This window comes from Platalea leucorodia (genome assembly GCF_965183815.1).
Source record: "Platalea leucorodia genome assembly, chromosome: 6".
Taxonomy (NCBI): Eukaryota; Metazoa; Chordata; class Aves; order Pelecaniformes; family Threskiornithidae; genus Platalea; species Platalea leucorodia.
Genome location: NC_138828.1, coordinates 28,742,904 through 28,770,654, shown reverse-complemented (window position 1 = coordinate 28,770,654; position 27,751 = coordinate 28,742,904). Strand labels below are relative to the sequence as shown.

The following is a 27,751-nucleotide window of genomic DNA, read 5'->3' as shown; positions in this document are numbered from 1 at the left end:
GGGTTTTTTTTGTTTTTTTTTTTTCCTCCAAGTTCTAGCATTACTTCTGAAGTGACATTGTCATACAAAACCCTTGCAACAAATGCCTGTGTTCTCAATTCTCTAATGTTTGGGCACTCTTTTGCTCCCCTTTTTTTTTAAGAAGATGTGATAGCCTATTTCAATTTTAAACTGAAGTTGGAAGAGTTACAACTCCGAATTTGGTCACTCTCTGTTATACAAAGCTCTTAATGAGGAATAAAAGGAGCTGTACCAGTGTACACTTTTTATAGTATTCATGGTGACTTACATAATAACCAATTAATTATGGTCTTATAAATGCCTTAATAACTGTGTTACTCATTAGCAGTAAGTCCAGCTTATTTTCTTGACTTTTGATACCATGTCTTCCCAGGAACTTAGACTTCTCACTGTAATTCCTTTTACTGTTGTTATTATTATTTCTTAAGGTACCTTTAAAATCAGAATGAACACAGACAATGAAAACTTAAGTCTTGGAGAAAACAGCCACTAGCTTTTGTGAGATCCAATGTTATGTTTTGGCCTATTGAGCAAAGAGCTTTTTCAGGTTATATATGGCAGATACACCTCACTATCCTCACAGAATATCCTATAAAACCCAATAAAGATTAAAGCAATAAGGTTTCTACAGGAGTTAAATAGGACTCTAGAGAAATAACTTTAAACACTAATAGCCTTTTCATAGAGCTCTACAGGACTGTATAAGTACTTTTAAAGTGCGTTGCACTTGCTGTTACATATTTCCCATTCAAAGCAGGAGAATACGGCTGTAACTGAACAGGTCGAAACAGCCAGCCAAGTGACGACTTTCAAGAACCAATGCCAAAATCTATCCCCAGTCATTTGCAAGCAGGAAGAAATGTTCAATCAGTGCTAAGCACTGCTGAAGGCACACGTTAGCCTGTGCACGCACGAATGGCTGCATGCATGCACAGAAATGCATTCAGACTAAAGTTTGCCCATAATAATGCCACTATTAGACCCAGCAATTTCAATAACATGGCTTCCAGGAACCTTTACTGTCTTCAGATCCCACAACAAATCTCTCCAAGAAAACTGCTGGACCAGGACAAAGGACTGGGCCTTCAGGCTCTAAAGAAAATTATATTTTTAAACTGTCCCCGTGGAGCCTTTGAAACATGCATGAGTCCATCACTAATATATTCACTTATTTTCTCAACTTACACGTTCAGCCAAGAAGTTAAATCTATGAGGATTTTGTGCTTTGCACAACATGAGCTTTACCTTGTGCGTTAAGGTCATTAACTGGAACGAGGAACACTGAAGATACTTGATTTCCACAGAAGTTGTGACCTAAGAGCCTAAGGGCTGGTTTGTTGTCACTGTGGGTCTCTTTTCTTCTAAATCCCAATCTTTGTATATAGAGCTCACAGCTGGATGATGACTAAAAAAAAGGGTTTTCAGCAAGCTTTTCACTCCGTCTTCTCCTTCACACGCTTGTGCACTCACCTACGCAGATTAAGCTCTATAAGTGAAATGGGAATAGGTACTCTGAAACCTGATAATGGTTTCGGTATATCCAAGCAGGTTTCTTGATACTGATGATCAATTCCTCACCAGCTGACTTTCAGTTACTCATAATAGTAAAGATAGGCATTGGTTGATGTTTCATTGGTAACATTTCTCAGTAAACTCTGCAACTACAGAAGATGTCCAGAGAAAAAGCATTGAAAAAGAAGAGTGATCAGCAGGTCAAGGGAGGTGATTCTCCCTCTCTACACTGCTCTTGTGAGACCCCACCTGGAGTACTGCATCCAGCTCTGGTGCTCCCAGCACAAGACAGACATGAACCTGTTAGAACAGGTCCGGAGGAGGGTCACAAAAATGATCAGAGGGATCTCTCCTATGAAGAAAGCCTGAGACAGTTGAGGTTGTTCTGCTTGGAGAAAAGAAGGCTCCGGGGAGATCTTATATCTGCCTTTCAATATATAAAGGGGGCTTATAAGAAAGATGGAGATATATATATATATATATTTTTTTTTTACCAAGGCCTGTAGTGACAGGACAAGGGGCAACGATTTTAAAGTAAAAGAGGGTACCTTTAGATTGGACATAAGGAAGAAATTGTCTACAATGAGGGTGGTGAGACACTGGAGCAGGTTGCCCAGAGAGGTGGTGGATGCCCCGTCATTGGAAGTGTTCAAGGTCATGTTGGATGGGGCTTTGAGCAACCTGATCTAGTTGAAGATGCCCCTGCCCATGACAGGGGATTGGACTAGATGATCTATAAAGGCCCTTTCCAACACAAACCTTTCTGAGATTCTATGATTCTATGAAATTGTCCTCTACCTGCAGGTGTTCAAGGTATGCAATTTATAGCTACCAACATAAACATTTTAAAAATTCACTAAAAAATTAGGCATCTTTTGTATTAAGTCCATCGGCAAATCAGTACGGGAGGGCCCTCCATGCTATACTATCAAGTCCTCAATGTAAGATCATTATCATACTTTAACAGTCACTATGTTGTGCGTATGTATTGCCTCTGAAATGCATCCACTAATACATTTTGTCGCTTGGTTTCTAATACCCACGTGACAGTAAGCATGTACTTCTTTCCTTGAATGGGACATTGCAGTCAAGTGTCTACTTGAAAGAAATATATTAATAGATTTTAGAAAGATGCATTATTTCATATATTGTTTTTTCAGGCAATAAATCCTAAAGAGATGAATGAAACTGACAGAAAAATGAATTACATACATTATCAGAAAATTACTCTGTGACAGACAACACAGCCAACTGCTAGGACCTCTGTAATAGCATTTTCCTTTGCTCAAAATGCATTCAATGAAGCGGTCAAGAGAAACAGGACACAATTAAAAGAAAGTACTTAGAGGTTCATATGGCAAATGTACAGCTTTCTAACATGGAAAATTGAGATGCATTATCCTGCTAAAGAATTTTTTTAAATTAGAGGAAAAAAAAATAGTTTTGTATTCAAGAATGCAGAATCTCAACACAAAATATGTGCAATGTCAAACAATAAGTGCATTGCATTTATGCATTGCAAACACTCAGGTTCTTTTTAAAAACTTCTCAAAGGTTTGGGAGTTTTTTGCCCTTTTCTTTTTAAAGGAAAGTCCTACATTTTGTAGGCATCTGTGAAACAGAAAAAAAAAAATCTTTTTGACAGCAATAAAGTAAAACCAAAATACAGCAACATGATTTTAGAGTAATATAAGCTATCATAAACATAGGATGAGTTACCGGATAGCCATTTCGCCCTGGTAGACCCTGGTTGAATGAGATGAAATGGTATGACACACATTAACAACACAGTCGTGACATATGACATAAAAAACATGCAGAGTATATTACTGGAAAATTATACTTTGCATATCTATTAATTTTTTATATGTGAAGATATTACAAGCCAACAAATATGAAATAGGTACTACACAATGAAGAAATGAGGATTTGGCAATGGAACTTATATGTTTTAATTTACATAAACATTCTAATTAAAAGGCTACTGGCTACTTTGGACACTCATTGAAATTCCTTTTATTATGAAGAGAATTATCCCTGTAGACTGAGGGGCAACACGTGGTTAAAAGAAAAAAAGAAGTTTCAGTGCCTAGGCAGTAAAGTATTAGATACATAGGCTACCACTAGAACATAGGTGCCAAAGAAGAAATTTGAGAATGCTATAACAGATCATAAAGAAAAAAAAAAAATTGAAAGCCCCAGCCTTTGACTGTTATCAGATGTGACGCTCAGTGTCATGTACAAGGAAAATAAACAGAGCACTGCAGTAGCCTTTGAAAATACAACATACACCTAATTCCATGCAGTGCTATGTGGGATGTATAAATATTTGCCATTTTAAACAAAAACGATTACCACAGTCTTCCAGGTGAAAACAATAACTGAGTTCAGAACAGTTGCCCCTAGCCAGACTGTGTCTATGAAAATAAAAAAGTGCATTAGGAACAGAAATTACGTTTTTAAATGCCTTGTAGCAACTTAAACCCTTACTGCCTGTCAGCAAGATGAAGTCTTGTAAGTTTTGAATAGGAAACTCGGAATTTTAAGTCAGATACTTCTTAAAATTACTCAGTCTTGGGAGCATTTCAGGTTTGTGTTAATATTTCCATGATCTAGACTTTTGTTTGTTTGTTTGTTTGTTTTAAAATGGACCTATACTAAAACAGTAGGGAGCTGAAGCCAAAGACATTCATAACGAGGCACATAGTGAACCCTTGCCACGTTGTCTTGCTACAGGAAAATCACTTGTATCATGATTTATGGTTGTTCTTTGTGTTTCATGGGAAGACTGCAAAAGAAATTGGGGAAGCCAGTGGTTTTTTTCAAATAAACAGCACCATTATGCATTAAGCCTGGCTTTTCATTGATGGCTTGTTAAATGAATTTGCCACTATGAACTGCTGAGCACATGGTCAAAACCTTTCAAGGATAAGTAGTTTCACTGCTCGGTATACAGAGTTTACAGTAAAATCATTATGTCACAGCAGAAATTCAACATATTAATTCATTATTCTCAAATGTGCACGTAGCATAGGACAGACAGATAATCTGGTCCTGAAAATATTGTGGACGTGCTATATCTTTCAAATAAAAAAAAAAAAAAAAAGTCTGCAAATGCTGTCAAAGAAATACTGTTTTAATGGACACACTTTTACACTATATGGTGCACATGGATGGCACGACAAATACAAATGTTTGAGATACGTGTGTTTAGTCCTGTTCTTCAAGTCAGACTTTTGACCTACCTTGGGAATATACAACAAAGCAAACAAAAACCAAACAAAAAACCCCAACCAAAACCCAAAGCAACATAAGACCCCAGAAGACAGAAACTGTTTTCTTACAAACAGGATTAACACCGGATTAAATCAGTTTACTGAACTGAATAGTATTATTTAATATTCATTTTACACAAGCACTTACTGGCTTCAGTAACAATTACACTGCAATGAGCTGGACAGCCTGCATACCTCCAAAGAACAAGGAGCCTGTACCCCAAGAGTCTGTGATATCTGCAGAGGAAGTTACTACCCAGCAAAAGGCAGAGTGACCGAGTCTGCACTTAAGATAGCTACGTGCACATTTTTATACTGCAGTAAAATATCTGTTATCAAGTCATAAGCAAAATGAGCATAACATACTTACGTGGAATTATGATCCAAACTGCTATCTGGAGTGCTGAATATAAAGCTTTAATGGTTTAGAGACTTTTTTCTTAAGGAACTTTCTGATTAAATTATTCAGCTCCAAGATAATTAGTAAGTGTTTACACTGTACAAGTATAAATATCAAAATTCCCTCTTGATGATACATGATCATTTTATCACGGTGATAACTTAACAGGATCTAACGGATTTCTCCCTGATTCTGGAAGAATCAACAATGCATCACTGTACTTACAGGAGGTCCTGTGGGGCGGGGGAGGGGGAAAGAGGGTAAAAAAAAAAAAAAGAGAAAAAAAAGAATACGTAAGCTTATGAAGTTATTAAAGAAAGACACATATGTACGAAGCCAAGCACAAGGCCTCAGGATTGTTAAGTGAGCAACACTGCTAATACGCTGCACACGTTTTCCCATTCAAGTACTTTTTAGCTTTGGTTGTGCTTTGCAACTTGTGAATATGACTGATGCCCAAATGCATGCACTTACCTTACCAATTCTTCAATTAGTCATGCAATCTTATGCAAGTTGCTTCTCCATCCATTTCCATGCAATTTCATGCCAGTCCAAAAATACCAGCCATGGACTACAATTCATTTTGTCAGACTCCACATGAAGCGTAAGTAACCATATCACCAGTTTCAGTTAGCCACACAATTGGCATTTGATCACAGCTTGGCTGCAAAATTGCACAAAGTACCCTTGGCATTCAACCTTGGCATCTCGTCAAGACATACGTGCACCGGCATCTTCCAGCCTTCCAACTTTGCCTCTGAGGGGAGGTTTCAGTGGCCACCTGACAGTGCTGAACTTTCTTTTCATCACCTTCCTTTCTCAAGGCACACATATAAAATGCTCCCTATTAAAATGTCACACTTCGTGAAGTGATATTTGCACATTTTTTCAATTATTTAGTCTCAAAGACTTTTGTATAGCAGTTCTTGGAAACATTATCAAAGGACCACAAATCAAATCTACTATTTCAGTCTTATTAAGTTGAGCAGCTGCAGCTCCCAAATCAATGGCGTTTCATTAAGCTTTTATGTCTCCCTCTAATTTCTGAATAAAGTGAAGTGGAAAAGGAGTATAAAACAGCAGCAGCTGTACTTTAAGATTGCTTTTAATATTGACAGCCTTTTGGTTTTAACAATGCAATTTTATTGTCCAGTAACTAAGGCAATTTCTTTATCCTGGTAAACATTCTTAAACAGCATTTTAAGGTGCAGGTCTGTTTTTAAATGAGAGAGATCAATTTCCGTTCTTAATAGTTTAATATGTGTTTATTTGAGATGTAAAATGAATCGACAAGCATCCTGCAAAGTAATTGCCAGGATCATTTGTAAGACAATCTTCAACCATAGAATTTCCTTCTGTACCATAGTATTTTTCTCTAAACTAAACACTAATCCAACACTGAATGGAAACACCAAGGTGATTTATATTAGCCTTTGGCAGGGCTTGACTTCAGTTTTGTGATGCAGGAAAACACGGAAATAGCTTTTAAGAGCCAGATAAGTGATCATTTACAGAGATAAGAAAGGCTACATAAGATTTACAGAGATCGAGTTGATTGGAAGATTTTCCTAACGGGCAGGTTAGACGAGACAGCCAAGGAGATTAGAAATGCTCATTTTCTCCTGCATCGCCTCCAGAAATATCACCTTTATGACAGACTCAACCTTGCAAGGTAATCAACAGTTCCAGCTCCCGTGAACGTCAGCAGGAAGAGCTACTCAGCATCTCATAACATTATCTCAAATGAAATTTCAAGCTCCACACCAACAGCAGGATTCTCTCAACAGCAACCTCCCTGGCATAGGGTAACGAACCAACAAATGTTTTTCTTATTTCTCTAAGAACTTAATTGCTACTCATTTCTAGTAAACAACAATTTCTCTCATACAGAGTAGTCTACTTATCACATTATTTCCCTGAGTACCAACATTCTTAACATAAGGAATTTTATTTCCTTCTTTATTTCCTTATAAAATTGTTCGTCTCAAACCAAGGGGGCTTGATGCAACACTGACTTATAGTACTCCAACTACTGACTTACATGGAGTTATTCTAACTTGCACAAGTGTGAGAAGACACCAAAATGGTTTGACAATTAGCAATGTGTTACCAATGGTACCGTGTCAAGCATGATGAAGTGTGCCTACAAATGAACGATGCTCAAGACTAGAAAACTATCTGGAAGGCCACCAGGTATATGCCAAGGGTCACAAATTTTTACCAGAGAAGTTTCAGAACTCTCTTTCAGAGCACACAAGCGATAAAACTAAAACTGAAGGCATGCTGGGTATGCATCCTCACAAAAACACAGGCATCAAATAAAAATGGATCTTATGAAACTGAAAACTTACCAGTCTCTCCTCTTCTGCCCCGCTTACCTCTTTTCCCTGGAGGACCTAAAAAAAAAGATGGTGGGTTGTAACTTTTTTTCTTGAAATTATATGTAGAATATCATTTGTGTTGTATGGGCATTAAACAGATGCATTACATGGAGTCCAGAGACTTTGGCTGGGCAGGGGTAAAAGATAACCAGATTAAGATTCAGGAATTTGAAGATAAAAAAAGAAAGAACACCTGCAACTTCCACAGGCTTTTTTTTTCCCAGTATTTTAATGTTCTGACAAGTGGAACATTTTTCTTTATGTCCAACTTGCCGTGCTGAAGCCCATCAATTCTTGTGCTTTCCACCATGAACCCCAGAGAAGAAATTGTTTCTTTCCGTCAAAAAAAAAAAAAAAAAAAAAAAAAAAAAAAAATCTATGTATTCCTCAGAATTACTACACCATTCCTTCAATCTTCTTAAACCACACTTATCATTGGGCATTAAATTCCATTCAGTTATTCCTGTATTAAACTCAAAGATTAGCATTTATTTATAACAATAAATCTTCTGGAAAAAGCACACAGCCTACCTTTTGAAAACATCCAAGAGATGAAGAAACCATGACCTGGCTCACCATCCCCCAAACACTAACAAGAGCGTATGTGGTGTTAGACACTAAGGTGCTTTGCTTCCAGTTTATATCTGTTAGCCATAACACAACAGCTTAGTCCCTGTATGCTTTTTGCTAAGGAATCCTTTACTACTCATTGTCCTTGCTCCACAAATATTTACGTACTATAGTCAGTGTCTTCTGCCACCTCTAAAGAAAAAATAAAATCATTTTTGTCCGTCATTTCTTCACTCCAACCTTCAATATCCTTTCGAAACTGCAGACATCAGTACAACAGTCTTCCTCTCTTCTTGGTGACCTTGACATACTGTTCCTGAAAACGTAAGGGAAGTACACTTGCGCTTCTCCTTGTACAGCTAGGAGGAGAGGCAGTGGCTGTGGTGGTTGGAGTACTGAGTACTGGTTTCAGTACAGAGTACTGAAATGCTGCTGCTCTGAAGAGAGAACCACAGGTGGGACTCTCAAAGCTGCTGAAGCGAGGCAAGTGCACAGGTGGCATTTCCAAAAGCAGCGACACACGCAGGAGCACAACTACCTCTGCTGCAGCTGTATCTCACTGTTTGTAATAGATATTAGGTGCGTAGGTGGTTTTATGCAAATAATTAAGCAACTGTCTGATACCTAAAAGAGCTACAAGATTTTACAAATCATCTGAACTATCATCCCATAGCTTTTAAATGCATACGAATGCCCAGTCTTACTTTGCATTATATATTTGCGGCAATCTGGCTTAAACGACTAAGATGCTGAAAAGAAACATTAGTGATATAATCTCAATATATATGTGAAATAGCATTAGTTTGCCAGGGAAACAAAAGAATATTGATTGAAAAAAAAAGAAAAAGGGAAAAAAAAAAAGAGAAGCAGCTCTTGCCTTGAAGGTAGAGAGGTTTATTCCTATCAGAGCTTTATAAATCTCACTAAAATCGTTCTTTCTTGTCCTGTTTTATTAATTACAGTAGTGGCATAATGCAATACAAGTTTAAGAGAACAATATTATACAAAGCAAGAATGGCGTAGGATATTCATTATCAACAGCATACTTAACAAGACAAGAATACTTCATTATTATATGCTGAAAAATAGCAAGTGTGTCACTTCAGCGCAGAGAACCTTGCAACCTCTTCCTGAAACACTCCAGTCTCTGCAAGAGATATCTATGGAAACTTCTTACACAGGTAACGGCATGTTACAACACCTAAGCTTCTATACACACATATTTCTCCCCTGCAACTAACGCTGAAACTTATTAGAGCCCCTGTGCATGCAGATCCCTCTGCAGTAGTCCTCAGTGGAGATGTCCTGGGCTATCCCCAAGCTCACAACACAGCTGTGCAGCGATTTGGGCTAATCACAAACATGGATGTGCAGGTGAAACTTCTAAGGTTCTTCACCAGATCATTAATGACCTGTCTTATAGCATATAACAACAAAATAGTCTCATCCTGTTTTGCAGAACATTATTCTATTAAACTTTAACTATGCTCTAGGTGTGTACATCCGCACACATGAACATGTCTACTACCAAGTTTCCTTTTGAGAAAACAACAGGACTTTGAAACTAAAAAACTTCAGCTATGGACCAGCAAAAGGCATTAAAGCTACTAACAGAAAAACCTGAAGGTAGCGTCAAGCTGTGAATTTTAGGAAGGAATTAATTTTGTCCAGCAAACCATATTTCCATCGAGCATTAAACTGCCAGTTCATTAGCTGTGTACAGTGACGGCAAAGAAGGGGCTCCAGTTCAGTTCTTTCCTCTGCCATCAAGCGCTGATCCCTTCTAAGCTGTTATTCTGAGACTGCTAGATTCAGATGTATGTGTCAATCACCAGAAGAAATGCTTATTACTATTATATTTCCAAAGTAACCACACCACTGAAGTTAGGAAAATTACTCTGGATTTGCATCAGCATTAATGAAATCATACCACCGCCCCTGACTTTTGGCTCATCAGGCCGGTATTGAAGGGCCAGTGAGTGATGTGAACCGCTATTCCCTCTCATTAAAAGCTTGATTTCTGCACTGCTCAGGTCCCTGTCAAAGTGGTGGCATTTGCAAACCTCTTAAAAGTTGTGAGATGAGAGGTGGATCTTGCAAACTTCTACTGGGTTTTGGGGACCATTTGAGGAAATAATTTATATTTCTTTATTTATTACCGATACAAAACAATTCCTTTTAAACAGTTAATCACAGATGGTTCCAGTTCACAGAAACGCTAAGGCTCACATTTAAGGTCATCACTAGATGACCTACTACTTCAGCAACTGCACGAGCTTTCATGTTTTCCTGAGTAGGCTGCCTTCTCTAAATCTTAACCGCTAACATCATCTGTTGCTCCAAGAGTTTCCAGTTATCAAAACCCTGGGCATTTTGCTATAAATATTAATTTTCCATCTGTCTATAGTTTTATAACTTTGCACTAATTGGAGGATTTGGTGGAGACTCATTGCAGCAGAAGGAGCAGTGAATAAAGTTATACTAGGCACAATGTCATCTTATAACAAGTCCACAGATTTTTACAGCTTGCAGAAGATACACAACATATGACACAACTATTCTGAACTTTCTTGCCCGAGATAAAAATCTCTCTAGAATAGTATCAAAAATGTCCATGCTGAATTGAATTTAATCCACAGTGTTTAAAAAGTAGTTTGTTTTGAAGATCTTTCTATATTAAAAATATAAAACTTTGAAAGAAAAACAAAAGTTTGAATCTCAGTGGAGTGAGCTGGGTTAATAAAGATTAATGATACTGAGAAATAAGCAAAAGCTAGTTTATAGTAGCCAAGTTTGCCAATACATTGTTTTCCTAAGCTCACTAGATTTACCCATAGGTAAGGAGTAAGAGTAAAATGCCAGAAGACAAGCTGGTTTTCATTTTTAACTTAGTTTAGATTAAAAATATTTGAAACGATTTTATTCTGCCAAAAACATTTATGAATCTTATTTTTGTGAAGGGAAAGTTTAGAAAGGTTTTTTTTTTTTTTCTTCATTCAAATGTCAAAAAAATTAATGCCACTGCTATTCCATATCTACCAAGGGAATTTTGAAAATTAAAAAAATTGGGGGTGGGGAGTGGTGTGGTGTTATATTTCCAAAAACTAAGAGTCAATTACTTATCTGAATTTATCTTCTCAAGCACTAGATGTCAGCTGCTCAAAAAGTTTTGCTTTTCTAACCTACACATAAGGAACTGGCAAACAAACAAACAAACAATCCACAAACAAACAAAAAAACCCCTACACCCTCCACACAACTGATTTCAGCCAGATAACAGCTTTAGGCTTTGATATTTGATATTTTAGCTGAAATATAAGTAATAAAAAGCAACAAGTCAATAAGGATGTAACAAACAATTTCTTCCTCCTCCCTCAAATTCCTCCAATTAAACCTATTAAAGGATAACAGAAGAATTCAGAATCCTGTTCCCTCTTTTACTGGTACGCAGGACCTTGCTCCCATGTTACTTGACACACCCACATAGCTACTGTTAAAGGTAATGAGTATTCCATGTGTACAAGAAAAGAAGAATATTTTCCTGGCTATTTCAAAGGACATCCATTTCACATGCAGCTTACAGCAACACAAGATCTTCCTTGACAAGTCAGAAAAATTAATTGGCCCAATTACATTTTCAGAGTAAATCCTGAGTAACTTTGCTGAAGTTAGTACTGTTACTTTAGTATCATTAGGCATAAAACTGCCAACCTTGCTGAAATCATGTGATTAAAATATCTAGAAGTCAGCTGAACCAAACCAACCAAGCCACCCAAACTATCCTTTCTGATTCGACTGTAACACTGGCAAAATAACTCCTCTTTGGCTACATTTCAAGCTCCATCACCCTAATTTGTCAATGGATTCAACTCTCTCCTTTCCGCTTCCAGACTACAACCCAGCTGCCATCACTTAATTCTGTTCCACATTTCTCCCTGTCGAACAAACTCAGAAAGGACTTGCAGTACTGCACTGGACAAAGCCAAGCCCGCGCTGCTCACAGGGTGAGGACCGCTTCCCCAGCAAACCGACACCTCTGTGTTTTACAGCCGTAGGAGCACCAAGTGACAGCACGGGCCAGCGACGCAGGTAGGCGGCAGAGCAGAGCGGCAGCCGCTGAGCCTAACCTCTTCCTGTGACATACGCGTGCCACGAGCAGCATCGTGACTCCAGTTAATGCTGCGTGATTAACTGCCCCATCCTGCTAGCCTCCTCCGCCTGGAATGGTCACCGACTTCAGCAAACAGTACTGAAACATCCCAACAGGCTGACCTCTCACCCAATGGATGTTTGGGCAACGTGAGATTTGACATAAGGCATCCACGGTCCTTTCCCGTAGCACTGCCATCAATTCGTCAATGGGAAGATTTCTATCTCCAAAGCTGAGCACATTCTTACAGACACTGCATGGATCTGTTCCAGCCTCCTTCATCAGCCTTCTTGCTCTTCCCTCTTTTTTCAGCTTTTTTAGTTCACATAACACTTGGACTCTTCTTTCCTCCCACTCTGCATAATCATCCCACCTGGCATGTCAGTCTTCTGCTTTGTACCTCAGTCTGTCTGGGACGGGCTGCCTGAATTTCCTACCTCATAAAATTATCTACCTCATTTCAAGCCTCAGCGGGATAAATAACATTCATTTTTTCACACACAGTACATCATCTTTTTGGCTCACCATGAAACATCATTGCATTGCAGGGCTTGGATACATGTCAGAGGCTATTATGCAACTTGGCTGAGGAAATGCCAAAATCAGTCTATCTGATCCACAGCAAAGAAATCTGACCTCCGTAAGTCAGATTATTTGTATCACTTCTGTGCATGCTAAATGCCATCTGATTAGAGGCGTCCAGCTTAGCATCATTTCGCTAGTACCAGATACTACTGAGGGAGCTCAAAGAATCCCATGATCATCACTTGTAAGATAGCCAGAACTGCGCATACATATATATATTCTCTCTTTTTCTTCTCTGGTAGTTAAATATGCTTGAAGCACAAAAGGTAACATCCCTTCCAAAAATTCTAAAATCATTCAGTATTATCATTCTGAATTCTATAACTATATCAATGTCTACTCCTTTTTTCCCTTAACCTTGTAAAATTGTTGGCCTAAGAAACCATGTGTGACCATAAGCCTCACCATGTAAAACACACTTCAAGGAGTATTTGTTTCTTTTTGTCAATGGTAAATTTACTGTCTCATAAAATCACAGACCTCTCCTTCTACAGTGTTATGAGACAGAAGCTTACATTCCTTACCCAGCTTCTCAATACCATTGTGCTAAATAGCACACACATTTTTAAGATGTTTTCTTGCTTGTCTCCTTTGTAAGGTGAGCACATCCTATTTTTTCAACCTCTCCATCTGAATTTTCTCCATATCATAAATGATAATTATTATTAACCTTTCGTAAGCTTTTTCTGATTCTGCAGTGAGTCTTTTAGCATGATAAGGCTGAAACATCTCACACTTTGTCCACAGCCCCGAGCTCTCGCTCCAGCATGACTCCTACAGGAGGAGCACTAATGCACGCCCAGCAGAGCTGCTCTATACCAGGAGGCAGCAGCTGGCGAGGAACAGCCTGACGCAGCCTTTCCTGCAGAGCCCGGCAAGAAGCATCTCTCAGCCCTTGGGTTCTCAAGAACTTTCCCAACAGCAAGTCCTCTTTATAAGCACTGTCTCTACTCAGAACTTATTTTCATAATTTCTCTAAAGACAGCTGTCGTGGTTTAACCCAGGAGGCAGCTAAACACCACACAGCCGTTTGCTCACTCCCCCCACAGTGGGATGGGGGAGAGAATAGGAAAAAAGGTCAAACGTGTGGGTTGAGATAAAGACAATTTAATAGGACAGAAAAGAATATACAAAACAAGCGATGCACAATGCAATTGCTCACCACGGTTTGGTGAGCTGGGGTCAGCTGTCCCAGCTGTGTCCCCTCCCAGCTTCTTGTGCACCCCCAGCTGCTCGCTGGTGGGGCGGGGTGAGAAGCAGGAAAAATCCTTGTGTCTGTGTAAGCGCTGCTCAGCAGTAACTAAAACATCAGTGTGTTATCAACATTATTCTCATCCTAAATCCAAACCACAGCACTATACCAGCTACTAGAAAGAAAATTAACTCTATCCCAGCTGAAACCAGGACAACAGCTCACTTTAAATCTGCAAGTTTCACACTGCGTCATCTTTCCCCCTGACAATACACTGGTTCAAAATATTTCATTTTAGGCAAAAAATTCTTAAGCAAGACTTAATGTCTTCACCTATAAAGTAGGAGATAAGCCTTGAAAAGCAAAACGTACATAAAATTCAATTCTTGGCTACGGGTAACCACTGGACACCCTTTCTTGTTTTCCATCTAACCTAGAAGTCCAAAGATACTTTCCTTCTGTAACAGCTGCAGTAGAGGGTTCACAGCAACCCTGGGTTTTGAGCATTCCCTAACCACTGCATAACTTCCACTCCTCTCTCCCTCCACCTACACTCCTCACAGATAGAGTTGTCTGGCATGAATGTACTTTGTCTGTTTGATCCTGTTCAGACCCAGGCACTGGGAGTGTTTGAAGTCGGGTTTTCCCTGCCCAGCCCACAGATAGTTTGTTGGGTTGAAGCTGCCTGAGAGCTTTGCGAATGCTGCTGGTGCTGCTCCCTGGGGCTAGATGCTTGAGTGCTTAAGGGATATTCCCCTTTTTAGTTGCTCTGCTGGCTGCCAGCTCCCAGCCCAATCTGAAGACTGGGCCCATTAAACACTACATAAGATATCAGGTACACGTATCTTCTCTTAATGCCACAATGTAAGGTGTGTTATCTAATTTCTACAGATACTCACATGACCTTATTAACAGAGGCAATAGGTGCGAGAACAAGTTGTTGTGTCTACAAATCCTCTTCTCACCAGTTTGCGTTTTTTTCTCTGTGTTTTTCTCATTACTGTTGTTTTCGTGTTCTATATGAGTGACCAATGTTCTAGCAAAAATGGCACCACTAGTTTACCTAACAGACCTACAGCATATTTTGCATTATTCTTCACCCTTATGTATGCTAACACTTTGGCCATGTCCTTTGCCACAGCTGTAGTTTTAGGAGTGCCTTCACTGACCTGTTGGGGGGTGGGTGGGTGTGTGGGTGTGTGGGTGTGTGGGTGTGTGGGTGTGTGGGGGTGTGTGTGTGTGTGTGTGTGTGTGTGTCACAAACCTTTACCGAATTACAGGAGTCTTGTGATGTATTACAGTCCCAAAGTTTAATCATATTGACATTTTCTCTCTCTCTTTTCTGTTCAGTAGGAGGAGGACTAGGATAGGAAACACTGCTGCTTACATGACCTTCTTTTAGGAAGACTTAGTGCAGAACAAATACGTTCTTGAACTTTGCATTTTTCACAGGTTACTGTGCTGTGGCAGAATGTGTGTAAGTGATGATATTTAAAATACTGTCAGAGGTGAAGATACATATTTATAAGGCAAACAATGAAATGATTCACCTCAGATCACAGCTTTTGTGTTCAGCTACAAGCTAGAATTACGATCTATCTTGCTAAAGCAGTCTGAAATCGATCCCAGTAGCCTGGGCTGGAACAGTCCACTGGTTCTTACAGACTAAATTTTAGTGGTGAGGCCACTAAACTATTTTAATGAACATATAACACTCCAAGCACACATGGTCATCTTTGCAAACACAGAAATAGCTGCTATCACCTGGCTGACAAATATTGCTGAGGGACAGCTGAAGTATGTAGGGATAGCTATTCTATACTAGCAAGGCATGAAAGTCTTCTCATCGTTTCAACTTGCCATTCCATTGTATTATTATCATGCCATATCAATAGTTGGCCCTATGATGCAAAAATCATGTCGTATCGAGAAAAACTATTTAATCTTCATTTAACTTTTTCAGATACTAACGTAGATGAAATGAGAAATAAGGTATCAAAATTAAATTCTTCTTCAGCCTCAATAGAATTTAAATTACTTTTAGAAACAGATTTAGACACTTTTTGAGGACATGCAGCCATACCGGATGGTTAAGTAACTACACAGTGCAACTGTAGTTGTATAAAAGCAAAAGCTTCAGAATTAAAAGTCCTTAAAACCTAATCCTGCATCCACCTTTAGGAAGTCATGTTATATCTCAGTGTCAAAGTTCTGCCATCAGGAAAATGGCAAACAACAATAAGAACATAATAACAGTGGAAAGCACATCATCTTTCTCAAATGCAGTGCTTTGGACATGCTAACTCTCAAGCAGAGAGTCTGTCACGAGCCAACCTTTCTCTAGTACCTACACAATAATGCAGGCTATAGGTCAGGACAGAGCAGGATTGCAGCATTTCAGGTAGTGCTGTTGAGAAATAGTGACTTTTCCATGTCAGTCAATGCACTCCCCCACCTCAGCAAATGGCAGGTACCCTTCCATGCATTAAGCACTATGCATTAAGCACATCCATCTTGGCTGTGGATTTCATGTTACTTGTGTTGAGTTACACTCAGTCTCAGCAATTTTTCACTTAAGCACATGGTCTTGCACGTGCATGGGAGACTTTGGTCATTACTTTCTCTGAGGGTTCACTCTGACCTAAGGAAACCCATGACCTCAAAGCTTCCTCAAGCAACCAGAGGTACCCAACTCTTCTCTCCTGAGGAAAAGAGGACACCTCTCCCATGTCACAGTGGGATGAACACAGGCTTAGATGTATGGGCCACACCAGGGCTGAAACCCCCGCAGCATGTTGGAATCAAAATGGCCTTTTCTCTTTCTTCCCAAGTCCTACAGCAATTTATTCCTTCTACTATAACTTCCCACCAAGTTCCTCATGTTCTTTTCCCTTTGCATTTCATCAATCTGACTTTTTTTCTGTTTTGCTTTTTAAAATGCATCCTTTCTCCTTGCTGGCCATATGGCTTTCAGCTGCCAGGCCCGGTACAACAGCAACTAGGTGAAACAGCTGGAAAAAATTCCTGCTCAAGCACCCACGTGCCGATTAGACACCCCCTCAGTTCTCTTGGGAGATGTAACACAGACTGTTGGTTTTGCTTTGGAGTGGTTGGGATAGCTCACCTCAGTGCTCAGTGCTTAACAACATGGGCTGTGTTAAGCATATGAAAATGATGATTTTTCCAAGGCTTAGAACTTTGTGAAGTTAGAGTGTCATCTTTTCCCCTCACGTGACAATATCAGAAGGTCATATAAACCTGATAAAAATACCAGCCAAGCTTAAATCTCAATCTTTCACTGCAAATTACGGCTACACAAGATTTTTATTAACACAGAACAGGCAAAGCCAGAATATATTTCCTTTAACTTTCATTCTTAAACAGCTGGCCCTGTTTAAAAAGAAACACCAACAGACTGCAGTTAATTTTTGGCAAAAATAGAAGCCACTGAAAACTGAGTCTCACAATGGCAAGCGACAGGCAATGCTAATAATGATATATCAGCAACTCACAATCCCTATCGCAGTCAGTCATGTTATTTTCACTGGCAGCAGTGAAAGTAAAAGTACCTAAGGATCAGTGATTCAGATTACCCTAAATGCCCATCATAGGTTGGGAGTTTTGCTACAATTTTCAACAAGTATCGATTTACAAGTGCTTTTGAAAATCTCACTTAAAGTGCTTTCAAATAGATTTTTCACTTTAAGCACCACAAAGCACTCTGAAGACAAAGTATGACCCTCCAATTTAAATTTTTACACTGTTCTGTTACAGCACCTACAGCACCAGCCATTCCTTGAAAAGACTACCACCTTTTAAAATAGATTTAGCCCAACTTTTAAAATCTGACAATACTAGCAATATTGCCTTAGATTTTATTGAAAGGGTATAAAATTTATCATTTTATGTACCATGGATATGATACTAAGGTAGCTGCTATATGACCAAAGAGCAAGGCATTTTTTAATGTGCACTTGAAATGAACCTGTAAAAGCAAATGGCTTACCAAATGTATCTGTTTACAAGCTGTAGCTGAACCTAATACACATTTCAGTGACTACAGTCTCTTTCAGTTGTGGTACCTTTTGTAAACTTGCAGTGATCTACCTTAAGCTATTTATAAGCTACTCAACTTTCCCACATTATCTGTTTTTTCTTCTCAGCTCAAGAGCAAGTTTAAAATCCAAAGTATTGACACAAACAAGTAAAATTTCCATCAGATAATTTGTCACATCAGTTTCATTTTATTCTAAAAATTTTCTCCTGCAAAGTCACTGAATAGCCTTTCTAGATTTTTAAAGATATGGGGCAACAACATCAACACCATATTCAGTTAAAACTGTACAACACAAATGAAACAAATATTTAATATCCTAGACTATCTCCACTTACATTGTGGAGTCCAGGTGTCTCCTTTTACTACAGATTTGATCCGCGTGCTTAACTTTTAAGCCATGATTGACAAGACTTTCGTGATTATGATGACAGATTAAAGTGTTCATTGAATTTAGAGGGTTTTTATTTCAGTTGTGACAGTAGTGTACTGGGAGACAATGAAATACAATACTACAGGATTAAAGGCAGCACATAACTAGTCAGGCACTGGTACTGCAATCATCTTGGTCTAACCCACACATGCTGATCACCCATTTAAACATAAAACCCTACCCTGAGCAGAGCATATTCCTTTCAAAGTCTTACTCACGTGCCTCCTCTCATTTCTAACATAATAAATATATCATCTGACGAGGAGCTTAGTGACAGCTGCACAAGTTAGTTCTAATTACAAAAAATAATAAGTGGCTTTAAAAGGTTCAATGAGACTCTATTGCATAACAGCACCAAAGCAGCACAATTATTGCTTACAAGCAAAAGTAAATAAATACAAAGAGTGCCAGGGCTGCCTTACTCCCAAACGCCAAATGTGAGTTTCTTCCGGCTAATCTATAAAAGCAACCCCTCTGTTGATGCACCATTCACCTACAGAAAGGGAAAACAACAAACTGAACACAAATGTTTCAAAATATTTTGTCTGAATTAACACAAAAGAGGTACACAACTGCAAAAGACCAAAAATAATAAAAAAGTAGTAACTTGTTCACTTCGGTTTACATCTTACAGCTGCCTGTGAACTTTCACAGTGATACTGGCTCTGGTTCCTAAGGAGACACGTATTCAACCTTGACAGACAGCAGTAAAATGTTTTTATTATCCTGGGCTACATGCTGCTCCTTAGTCTCGATTATTTCAAACAGCATACATGCCTGAAAAAAAAAAAGTCTTCAAAGAAAGTACCATCTCCCATGCTTTAAACACTCTCGTGAGACTACGCTTGTGAAATACAGTGGTGTGTCTTTGATGCACTGGACATTACTTCAGGTTGAGATGCGAGTGCACTGGATAATGACAATAAAAAAAAGACTTCAGCAGATGCCAAAACAACCAGGACTTGGATTGTTCTTGCTATACAAGTCTCTCTCATAATTTAAGAGGACAACCAAGGAAAGTTGTACTAGGTCAGGCTCGGAGTAAGATTAAAAAATTAATGAATGGAAGTACAACTATACTGACTTGTTTCACTATGTTTCCAATTGTTTCTAAAGTGTCAAAAATTGTCTAATATAAATGTAAAGCTTAGTACATGTCCCACATATAGAGAACTTGCAGAAAGCAGCACAAGAGAATGGATGCTCTCAGCTGCTTCTCTGTGACCAGCTGTATCTTCGGTAGCTTGGAAGCCATCCAATGCTGTAACTTTGTCAGCCAACTGTAACCCCATGTTGAACTTAAAGAACTTAATCCACTCTATTATTGCCTTTTCACAGGTGGAACCTGTGCCCTTTTCTTTTATCAAGGTCTTTCTCGTGACATAATAGAGACTCCAAAAATCTAATGACTGTTCATATTAATTTATATAGATCATCCTTTACCCATACAAAGAAAATGGACTAGCAGTACAAATAAGTAAAAAAATTCCATCTCTAGCAAAGCACATGGAGTTGATCTATCATTTTAGACTGCCAGACACACAAATATACATTCAGAGTCAAGTACACACAAGAGAGATCTTTCTACTTTAAGGCAACTCCAGAGGGCCTTATCAGCTTTGACTGAAGCAAATCTTCCCCTGAAGCTATGAGACTTTTACTTGGGCAAGTGCTGAATTTAAAAAAAAAAAAAAAAAAAAAAAAAAAAAAAAAGCACCTTGAGATTTGGCTCAGTCTCCAAGAAAAAACAAAGTAATGGATATTCTTCATAATATATTACAAAGCTAGCTGTCCTCTAACATACAATAGTTTACACTATGATCCTGTGTAAATAAGAGTTAAAGATCCTTATACAACAAAATTACACACCAGTTACTTATGACCTGCAATTGTTTATGCTTGAAGATCAGCTGCAAACTTTACTCACAGTGTTTTCAGAGTGAAATAAAGACATTAACAATGTTTTTTACATAGCTACTACAAGCACGGAGTCAAAGCGAATTAGACTGGTACTTAAGTCAGTCATGTTAATCAAATTCATAGATAGCAGCATACTTTTCTAATTGTGTCCATGCATAAGTGTGTATATGTCTAAGCCAGGTACAAAAGAAACACACCTCACCGTCAACAGGGCAACCTGCTTTGGCCTTCCATCTGCAAAACACAACTGAAGCTTTCCGCAATCAGTAAGTAGCAATAACATTTGGAGTGAAATGACGATAATGGAGAACAAGCTTGGAAACAGCGAGCTCTTGGCTTTTTACCCTACAAGTCAAGCTGCAAGGAGCCCGGCATGGTCTGTGTGAAGGGCTGTTGAAAATCTGGCTCTGAGCATCACAATATAATCTTCAGGGCGCTGACCATAATGGAAAGCTATTCCTTGTACAGATGTTTGAGCAAGATTTACATTCTTAACCTGCCCAGATGTGACACATTCAAGGTGTCACAAATGGAATAAACCACTTTTTACAAACATCTTTCTTAGTGAAACTGGACAGTATGACTTAACACTGCCTCAAAAGAATGGGATGTTGAAAAGCACTAAGCTCTGCATTACACCTAAAATGCTATCCAGAGTTAATAAATTTATATGGTGCTGTACTTAAATATCCTAAAAGCAGAATTTACAGGAAGTTAAACATTAGCACTTTGCTATGACTAGGTGTTGTATTTTACTAGAGGCAGGGAAAAGCTATATTCATAACGTAATGGGAAGTTATATGCATAACCCCCATCAAGGTTAAGCATTATTAAAAGAATCTTCTTTTAAAGTTTAATCTAAACTTCAAGGACTGAGTCAGGAAGTGAGACATCCTCCTAGCCCCTTATGGTTACAACACTGTCCTAGCAAGGGTCACAGACCTGCCCAAAGTGTCCAGCGTTCTTCTTGTGAAAACATGTGTGTAGGGCTCTCAGGGGAAAAAAAAAAAAAAGTCTACGCCTTTACTTAGATCCCAAAATCAGTGATATGAACTCACATGTTCCTGAACAAAAGACTAACTTGGCAACAATGTTTGGAACAAGTTATAGTTTGCATATAAACCTACTTGGCAAGCCAGACAGCAAGGTATTGGAATAATTTCTCTTGGATAAAGGCGTAGACTAACTCCTCAGTGTCAGTCATGAGCAAGCATGTGAGGGTCTGGCAATATTTCTCAGATGTTAATACAGGGTCACGATCATCTGCTGAACATCAAAGCCCAAACGTCACTTCTGAATTAAGACTACAATATCAACCCTAATTAAAGGGATAGTCAATGCAATCAGCAAAAGCCTATCCAAACTGAAAAGACACTGCAAAACCACCTGTTTACTGTGGCCTTTCAAATACAGCCATAAACCAGACAGTGCTAGAGCACACATGCATGCATACATACAAACACACACAGAGAAGGGAGCAAGCTTTAGCAGACCTAGGAAAGGCAGCCCCTTCTATGCGCCCCACAGTGCCAAATCTGAAAGTCTACTAGGTCCTCAGATAAGTCACACGCAAATAACAGACCACAGAGCAAATATTAACCATATTATTAGAAAGTTTAGTGATTTCACTATAACACAGTAAGAATTATAGAGAAGAAAAGGATTTTTATTGTTGTTATCTGCAACTCCTCACTTATGTACTTACACAAACTGTTGGTGAGAGCAAACAATTCAAGTTGCCCAAGTTAACACTTAAAAGTAATCAGGGAAAATCCCACAAGTTTCATTAATAGTGAATACAAGTCTCTAGTCTCTGCCAGAGACAAATGGCCTGAACAAGCTTAACTGAATTAGATGACAGACAGATTCAGATCATGTAATGAGAAAACTGCAAGACAATAATGTATGAACAATTTAAAATTAGGGCAACATTCACATATTAAACGCAGGCCTTTAACTATCAATCTATGTTTTTAAAAAATTGTATTAATTCCTGTGCAAAAGAACATCCACTCAGATACTGGTGCAATGTCAGACATGTACCTTTAAAATTGCTTTTTAGTGGAATTGGACACAAAGGCAGAGCACCTCAAGAATTTAAAGGTATGTCAAAATCAATGGTATTGAAAGCAGTACTAGGATCAAGCACTTCTGGATGAGGGTAGATGGGAAGACAAAAATCTGCCAGAGAGTCACTTAGAGGCTCAATAGGAGTTCAACAGAGGCAGCCCATTCGCTTTTATGCTCTTGAAACTGTTGCTCAATTCACCATGAAGCGAGTACTTTGACAGCCAGATACTGAGTCATGTAGCTATTACCTATTAAAACCAACAGTCAGTGGGGAAAGGGAGGAGGGAGAGAAGCTTTTTGCCTTTTGGGTCTTGATTGCTCACAGAAATGTCACCACTGCCAGAAAATGTCCAGATTTCAGCTGCTTCCTCTTCATGGTCTTTAATGTCATTACAGTTAATATGTTCAGCAGATTTCCCTCTTCTCATTATCACAACAGTCAAAGAAAAAGATTGTCTCTTCACTTATGGAACAATCAATAAATGCAACTAGCACCCTGTGATCAAACCCTGATTTTGGTTATTCAAGCTTTCATAAAGATGTTACCGCTTTCCCTCTTCTAAGGTATAACAAGATATAAGTAATCTTTCCTCTAAAAATAAAATCCAACAAAGACAAAAGCCAGAAAACAGAGGTGTTGCTGGTTGGTTCAGAAGGTCTCTGAACCAAATTTCTTTCCGATTCATAAGCCTGGTACTCTCCTTTGCCTTGCCTAAAGCCTGTCTAAAATGAGCTACAGACAAGGCATGTTCTCCACTGAGCCTCAGCTCCCCCAGTTTTGAAATACGGAGAAGGTAATTAATACATGAGGTTGGTTAGGACCTTTAATGTCATGTCTACTCCTTTCCAGTCTATTCAATAAAGGCTTTTTTTCAGTGATATTCACAAGGTATAAGCCTCTCTTCCCTCTTCTTCCCAAGCCACAAACTTTCTAACATCACATTACAAATATTATATGTTTAGTGTGCAGGCTATCACAATTTCCTCTGTAAAGCAATTCAGATCTACAGAAGAAAATGCCCAAGAGCCAGCTACTGTTGGTAGCACCATTACTATCAGTGCCAGTGGTACACTGTCAGTTTAAAATAATACTGAGTTAATTTTTCAGGGTACAATAATGTAACTTTCATCATTCAACACACAAAAAAGTAATGTAGGTAAAAATATCTACTTTGGATATACAAAAGAGATACTGTCACAATAAATTCATAATAAGTAGTTGCCTCATTTGTCACACTGTCACGCATAACAAAAACTTCTGAATTCCTCTGAAGAGTTTTGCTATGGATGTTATGGCTATTAAGTAATTTATTTCTTCTTCATAAGCTTAATCAGGAAGTGTGCGTCCAGAAGTTTTTACATTAAAGTATGCAAGTGTATGAAATGTATGTAAATACCTGAGGAAGAACAGCTCACAGTGGTGAAGCTGTTTGAAATCAGGTTATTACTTCTGCTTGAAGAAGCAGATTGAATATGGAAAACAGTTTGCTAGCACAGGTAAAATTGCAGGTGATTGCTACCAAGGACCTTTTTGAAATCTTCATAAATTTGTAATCTCTGGTTAATACAGATTTTTCACAGCAGGACCAGCAAGGGATTAATGAAATTACCTTCCAAAGTCTTCTAAATTGCATAAACAATTCTAAGATTTTGTTCGATGCTGTCTTGCAGTTCTCCCAGACAATGAATCTCTATCATATGGAAAATAGAGAAGTACCGAATTATCAATGGTATCCCAGTCATTTGCCCAGCATGCAATGTAAAATCTTGATCCCTGAGTTTTTCATACATCTTGGAGATCTGAAAACTTCAGTCATGACTAGGAAAGAATCTTTGCCCCACCAAGAAATTTTGCACCATATGGACAGAACAGGGTAGAAAATACTAGGCTGGAGTCCAAAGTGCTCATTCATGATGGTAAAGGTGGAAGTATTTTTCTATTCCTCTTCCTGCAATCTAAACAGTCCTCACAGCCTCCTGCACCCAGCACCAACTCCTGATAATCAGGATCAGTCTCCGTTTTCTGAACTACGTAATTTTTGCTGGCTACCCAGTGTAGAAGCTTCTTTCAGACATTTTTTTGCTTTCCTTGAGATCTAAGGGTATTTGTATATACCTAGACATATATACTAGTATTTTTCAGAGCACACTTTCACAAAGAATGAAAATACTAGCCAACCTTCTAAAGTATCTCAGTACTTTTTCCTTTTCATAAGATGCTCAACACCTTCCATAACGCTAAAGTGCATAGGCATCACTCATTTTTTCATAATTAACTTTCCAAGCTCACGATGCTGTCACACACACAAATTACCAAAAATATCAGATTGAGAGTTGCAATCTTCTTAGCCCATGTTCACATTCTGTAGAACATCACAAGTAACTGTCAATTTGCCTTCTTAATTGCCATAGCATATGTTGAAATCTTTCTTCAGTTAATACCTGCCTGAAGAATGGGAATTTTTGATGAAAGGACATAATGTGTAGTGTTGGGAATTAGTAGTTTTTATTAATTTTTAAAATAAAGTAATGAAAGCACATTCATTACAAGCACACAACCATTATTTTTTCATCTTTGCATCAGCACAGTGAGAAAATGTTCTAAGGACTATACCAAAACTCTTAAAGGAGTCTAAACTGCTTTCTCAGACAACACACAAACAAAGTTTCAAAGCCTAAAGAGAACGTGAATAAAAATGGTACTTAAGTCAGAATCCTGCTGTGTGTGTCAGTATTCTGAAACTTTTCAGTATCTCTAATATCTTTGCACTAATTTGCTATTTTCCTCCTATCAGGAGTCACTCATTTGGTTACTCTTGAGAACTTAGGCTCTCAGGATCATATCACCACCAAATGAACTGTAAAAATACAGAAACTAAGAACTAAAACTTGAATCACTCAGTATTTACAGTTGCTATACTTTGCACATGAAGATAGTTTATTTACTATCAGTTCTTAGAGTAGCCATCTACTGTAAAATCTTGGTCAAGTAACATTAAAAGGATCTAATCCACTTTCTATTTTCCAGTGTGGATTGACTGTACTTCCTGTAATATCCAAACTATTACATTAGGGAAGAGAAGAAATGTTCTGTATTCACAAATCATAATAAGTTGACTCTGAAATGTTTTTTAATAGGATTTAGGATTGTTATGTATGAGAATAATATTACATTACTATGTTTATTACTGTTTCTGGCAGTGCAAGCTCAACGCGTATGCATCTATAAAATTCATACTATCAAGATATTACTCCAGGTTTCAAACCTGCAAATAGTTATCTCTTCCCAGTACCGTGAGGACTTCTGCAAGTTGAACTGTACAATCTCTACTCTGTCACAGCAGCCAATACAGCAATCTCTAGTAAGGGTTTTAAGTCCACCCTCACAATGATGGGATTAAGAAATATACTTGTATACTGGTATTTAATGGATCTAAACAAAAACCTCAAAGCTAACAAAACAAAAAGCAGCCTGTGCAGTATCATTGGTTTTCTTTTTTTCAAAATGATGATGTCTTTAAAGACATTTCCAGTTATTTCAAGGTCAAGACTTACTTCTCAAAACTCACTACTGCTAATAAGAGGAATCGTTTACCAAGCACTGCAAGAACTTTAAAAGGCCATGTATAAACATCACGTACTCCAGAGCAATAGTTTGTATCAGCCCAGATAGCAATGGCATGTTTTCACATCAGTGACTTAACATTATCACTACAGGAGGCCTAAATGTTTTCTTAATAGTAAGCTACCTTCTTCAGGAGTTCGTGCCAATTCTACAATAGCCACGTGCAAACTTGCAGACTGGGATTTTATTCCTGTCTAAAGCAATGAACTCTGAAGACATCTGCAGCTGGGCGCAATGCCCACACTGGTACAATTACAATGCTATGTCAGCCTCTCATTGTTTAAGGTGGTGGATTTCATATCTGGGCATGTTATCTTGCTGGAGTCAATGGTATTTTTTTCTTGGAAGCAAGCTGGAATGGCATAAGACTGTGCCAATTTCAAAGCACTGTAATGTGTTTCTACAGCCTTTTTCATAGGTAACATTATATAGCAATTTCTATTGTGTGCCCTGCCAGCACTTTATCCTGAACAGGTGCTCAACAAACTTTCAGACTATTACAGTGCAATGTATTTGAGAAAATCACGATATGAACAGCCAACCCTCTCGACAACACAGCAACAGTAGCATGCAAGTAGACTGGCACAGTAAGTTTAACAGGCCCCTCAAAGGATCCCACCTCATTTATTGGATCAAGGATCACATGTTACTTTGACAAAGGCAAAAGAGCTTTAAATTTTGAAACAATAGACAAAATTCATTCTCAGCAATAGCTTCCAGTTGTATTCACAACTGAAGAGAAGCCTTTTGGCCTCCAAATATCTTCTGGTTACTCATCCACCACAGAATGCAGTGTGATCCAAGATGTTTTCCCAAGGCTTACTCTTGTTAATTCAACACTAATAAAAAACAATACCTTTGGTACCATGAATAAAATATAACTGCCCATTTACATATTTGAACTTACAGTCTTTGAATAAATATAATATTCTGTACAACAGACAAAAAGATTGTGAATATTAAGTATCTGGTTGAAATGTACGGCATCTTGTCTGGTTCACGAAACAGAAAAAACAACCAGTACAGAGTTCTCTAGAAATCCGTGCTGGATAAAGAACAAAAAAGAATCCACTCTGTGCCTCCAAACCCCATCCACCACAATCAAAAAAGCTACTGTTTAAATATGATTCACTATGGGACACTTCACAAATATTGAGACCATACCAGATGTACATTATACATTAGCTACTGTACATGCAAATTTGCCCAGATGAAGACAGAAACACCAATTCTTGTAGAAAAATAGGTGCAGTCATAAAAAAAAAATCAACCAAAATTACTTTATATAAATAACTTTTTAGAAATAAATATACAGGTTTCCACAAATATAACTAACTACAAACAGCTTTGAAACAGTTATTCAGAAGGTAGGCACGTAAGAAGCTGCCAATATTTTGAAAAGCCATAAAGGGATAACTTCCCACTACAGAGCCTGCACACAGGGGTACGCTGTCAGGCTCTAAAATCACCTGGAAGATGTTCACAATGAGACAAGAGGCTGCTTCCTCTGCCTTTGCAAAGGCCTGCGGTGTGCAGCACTGACAAGCCCTAAAAATTGGTAAG

At 38.4% G+C, this 27,751-nt stretch overlaps 1 protein-coding gene across 1 annotated transcript in view; it reads right to left on the bottom strand.

Moving 5' to 3' along the window:
• Positions 1-27,751, bottom strand: part of COL25A1 (collagen type XXV alpha 1 chain) — a gene marked incomplete at both ends in the record, with an annotated part of 322,903 nt that overhangs the window by 150,746 nt on the left and 144,406 nt on the right. The window contains 3 exons of the mRNA XM_082315013.1: positions 3,253-3,279; positions 5,434-5,441; positions 7,560-7,604. Of these exons, the coding sequence (XP_082171139.1) occupies positions 3,253-3,279; positions 5,434-5,441; positions 7,560-7,604 (80 nt within the window). The remainder of the gene's footprint in view (positions 1-3,252; positions 3,280-5,433; positions 5,442-7,559; positions 7,605-27,751) is intronic.